Source organism: Cricetulus griseus, chromosome 4 (assembly GCF_003668045.3).
Source record: "Cricetulus griseus strain 17A/GY chromosome 4, alternate assembly CriGri-PICRH-1.0, whole genome shotgun sequence".
In the NCBI taxonomy this organism is placed as follows: domain Eukaryota; kingdom Metazoa; phylum Chordata; class Mammalia; order Rodentia; family Cricetidae; genus Cricetulus; species Cricetulus griseus.
In genome coordinates this window covers 66711451-66714248 of record NC_048597.1, presented here as the reverse complement: position 1 = coordinate 66714248, position 2798 = coordinate 66711451, and the positions used below count along the sequence as shown (strand labels likewise).

The 2798-nt window shown below is 44.2% G+C and overlaps 1 protein-coding gene across 1 annotated transcript; it reads left to right on the top strand.

The window, feature by feature from the left end:
• The first annotated feature begins 319 nt into the window (after nt 1–319).
• Nucleotides 320–1231, top strand: LOC100758661 (protein SET). Its single transcript, XM_027413002.2, has one exon. The coding sequence runs from the start codon at nt 320–322 to the stop codon at nt 1229–1231; it is 912 nt and encodes a 303-aa protein (XP_027268803.1).
• Nucleotides 1232–2798: the final 1567 nt, after the last annotated feature.

The following is a 2798-nucleotide window of genomic DNA, read 5'->3' as shown; positions in this document are numbered from 1 at the left end:
TGTGTGACACCCAGACCCAGGAAGCTAAGGACACATGTTCTCTCTCAAACATAGATTATAATTTTCAATCTTTAGATGTGTCTTGAGATTGGAGTACCCTTAAAAGTCAGGAACTGGTAAGGGGTATGCAGGGATTTCAGTGGAGGAGAGATATAATGTAAGTGGTATGAGAGGAAAGGGTAATGGGAGAAGAAGGGTTAAGAGGATGGGGACAGTGAGCATGGGAAGGAACTCTAACACTAAAGACCTTTGATAGAGCCACATGGAAACCTACAGTTGCAGAAGCTTCTTAAAATATATACTTATATAAAAAGTATAAATGTGCAGTTCCTTCCACTTTCTTCTTGCACTGAGCACCGAGGCTCCGGCCGCTGGCCTCTCACCACTTTCCTGGTGCCATGGTCCCGAAACAGCAATCCGCGCTCCTGCCCCAGTCCAAGAAACCCAGCAATCCGCGCTCCTGCCCCAGTCCAAGAAACCCAAGTCGGTCCCCGCAGCAAAGCTGGAGGACAAGCCAGCCTCACTCGGCCTGCCGAAGAGAGAAAAGGAACAGCAAGAAGCAATTGAACACATTGATGAAGTACAAAATGAAATAGACAGACTTAATGAACAAGCCAGTGAGGAAATTTTGAAAGTAGAACAAAAATATAACAAACTCCGCCAGCCATTTTTTCAGAAGAGGTCAGAATTGATGGCCAAAATCCCAAATTTTTGGGTAACAATATTTGTCAACCATCCACAAGTGTCTGCCCTGCTTGGGGAGGAAGACAAAGAGGCTCTGCATTACTTGACCAGAGTTGAAGTGACAGAATTTGAAGACATTAAATCAGGTTACAGAATAGATTTTTATTTTGATGAAAATCCTTACTTTGAAAACAAAGTTCTCTCCAAAGAATTTCATCTGAATGAGAGTGGTGACCCATCATCAAAGTCCACGGAGATCAAATGGAAATCTGGAAAGGATTTGACAAAACGCTCAAGTCAAACACAGAATAAGGCCAGCAGGAAGAGGCAGCACGAAGAGCCAGAGAGCTTCTTTACCTGGTTTACTGACCATTCTGATGCAGGTGCAGATGAGTTAGGAGAGGTCATCAAAGAAGATATTTGGCCAAACCCCTTGCAGTACTATTTGGTTCCTGATATGGATGATGAAGAAGGAGAGGCAGAAGATGAGGAGGAGGAGGAGGAGGAGGAGGAGGAGGAGGAGGATGATGAAGGCGAGGATGACTAGCACAGACGACTGATGGATTCCAACCCTCTTTTTTATTTTCTTTTATTTTCAATTTTCTCCAGTCCCTGGGAGAAAGTTGCAGTCATTTCCCTCCCCTTCCCAATCCCTCTTGTGCTCAGTTGCCGTTTTTGAGGTCTCGTCTCAACACCATGGTTCTCAACTTATTTGAGGGGAAATACCTTGAGCAAAATACAACGAGAAAAGAAGAAAAAAAAGTATAAATGAAGTTAGTCTATAACAGGGGAGGGGGTAGGGAGGCAGTGTCTCTTCTATATACCACAGGCATCAAATAAATCCATTTAAGTAGGGGTTAACACTTATTGAGTTGTTGGTCAATTGGGCCCTGTGACTCTCCCAAGTGTTACAGGCTATTGTCAATAGACTTGGTTGCTCTCCAGAACTTGCTATAGTAAGACCCTGTTGCTGAAGATATAACATACTTTAATCATAGAACATGGAGAAATGAAGATAGTACCAACCTGGAAGCTTCATCTCTACTCACTTTCATGGTGCTGGAAAGAACTGTGCACACTATTGGTAGAGAGAAGTAATTGTAGGCAGAGTTTTTCCTGTCTTGACCACTTGTTGCCAAATACCCAGTAGCAGCTTCCCAAATAATTGACTCAGAGGCTTAATGTTAATTACAAATGTTTAGCCAATAGCTCAGGCTTATTACTAACTAGCTCTTACAACTTAAATTAACCCATTTCTATTAATCTACATTCTGCCATATGACTAGTGGCTTTACCTATCCTTCAGCATGTCCTGTTCCCTCTGTGGCTCCTTTCTCTTCACCTTCTTGCCTGGCTACTGGCCTGTCAGCTTTTTATTAACCAATGAGAGTAATATATATTCATGGTGTACAGAAGGATTATTCCACAGAAAGTAACCACTTGTCTTATAAAGCTATGAAACTGGTGAGCTACAATGACTGGCCTGGCAAGATAAGCCCATTGTTGCAATAATGGCCCAATTGTTATAGGAGTAACTAACCACCTTATGATTGGATTTAAGGTCTACTCCACAAGACAGTACTACTGCCATGTATTGTTAACTGAGGCAAGAACTCGTGACTGGGTAAGTCATAGGCAGTAGAGGAAAGTCTATCATCATTACTCTGCTAAAGGGACATACAGTTGTAAGACCCCCGGAAAGCTCAGGCCTCCGGGGTCTCAGCCCAGGACAGCGGTCACCCCAATCACCAGGTGGATTCGAAAGCTTGATGCAAACTGCATGAGGCTTTATTGTTGTTTAACAAGCTAACCCCATGTTAGCTTGGGTCTTTCACCCACCCGCCATGGCAGATGGCTAGCAAAGACAGCTTGAACCTGCTGCATAGATATCTTGTAGGGCAGTGGAAGGGGAATGTCTAGGGGTACGCACAGGCTCAGGATTGGTGTGCCTCCAGGCTTGGAGGGCCTGCCCTGTGTTGATTGGTCAACTGGTTGTTATGGCCCATAGGCCCTCCCAGGGTGGTTGCTATGCTCTGCGTGTCATTGCTGTGCTCTTGTCCGTAAAGCACACCCAGAGCTGTAAAGCATAGCATTAGCAGCTAACTTCTGATTGG

Coding starts and splice junctions, on each gene's coding strand:
- LOC100758661 (XM_027413002.2), top strand. CDS start 320: ATGTGCAGTTCCTTCCACTTTCTTCTTGCACTGAGCACCGAGGCTCCG.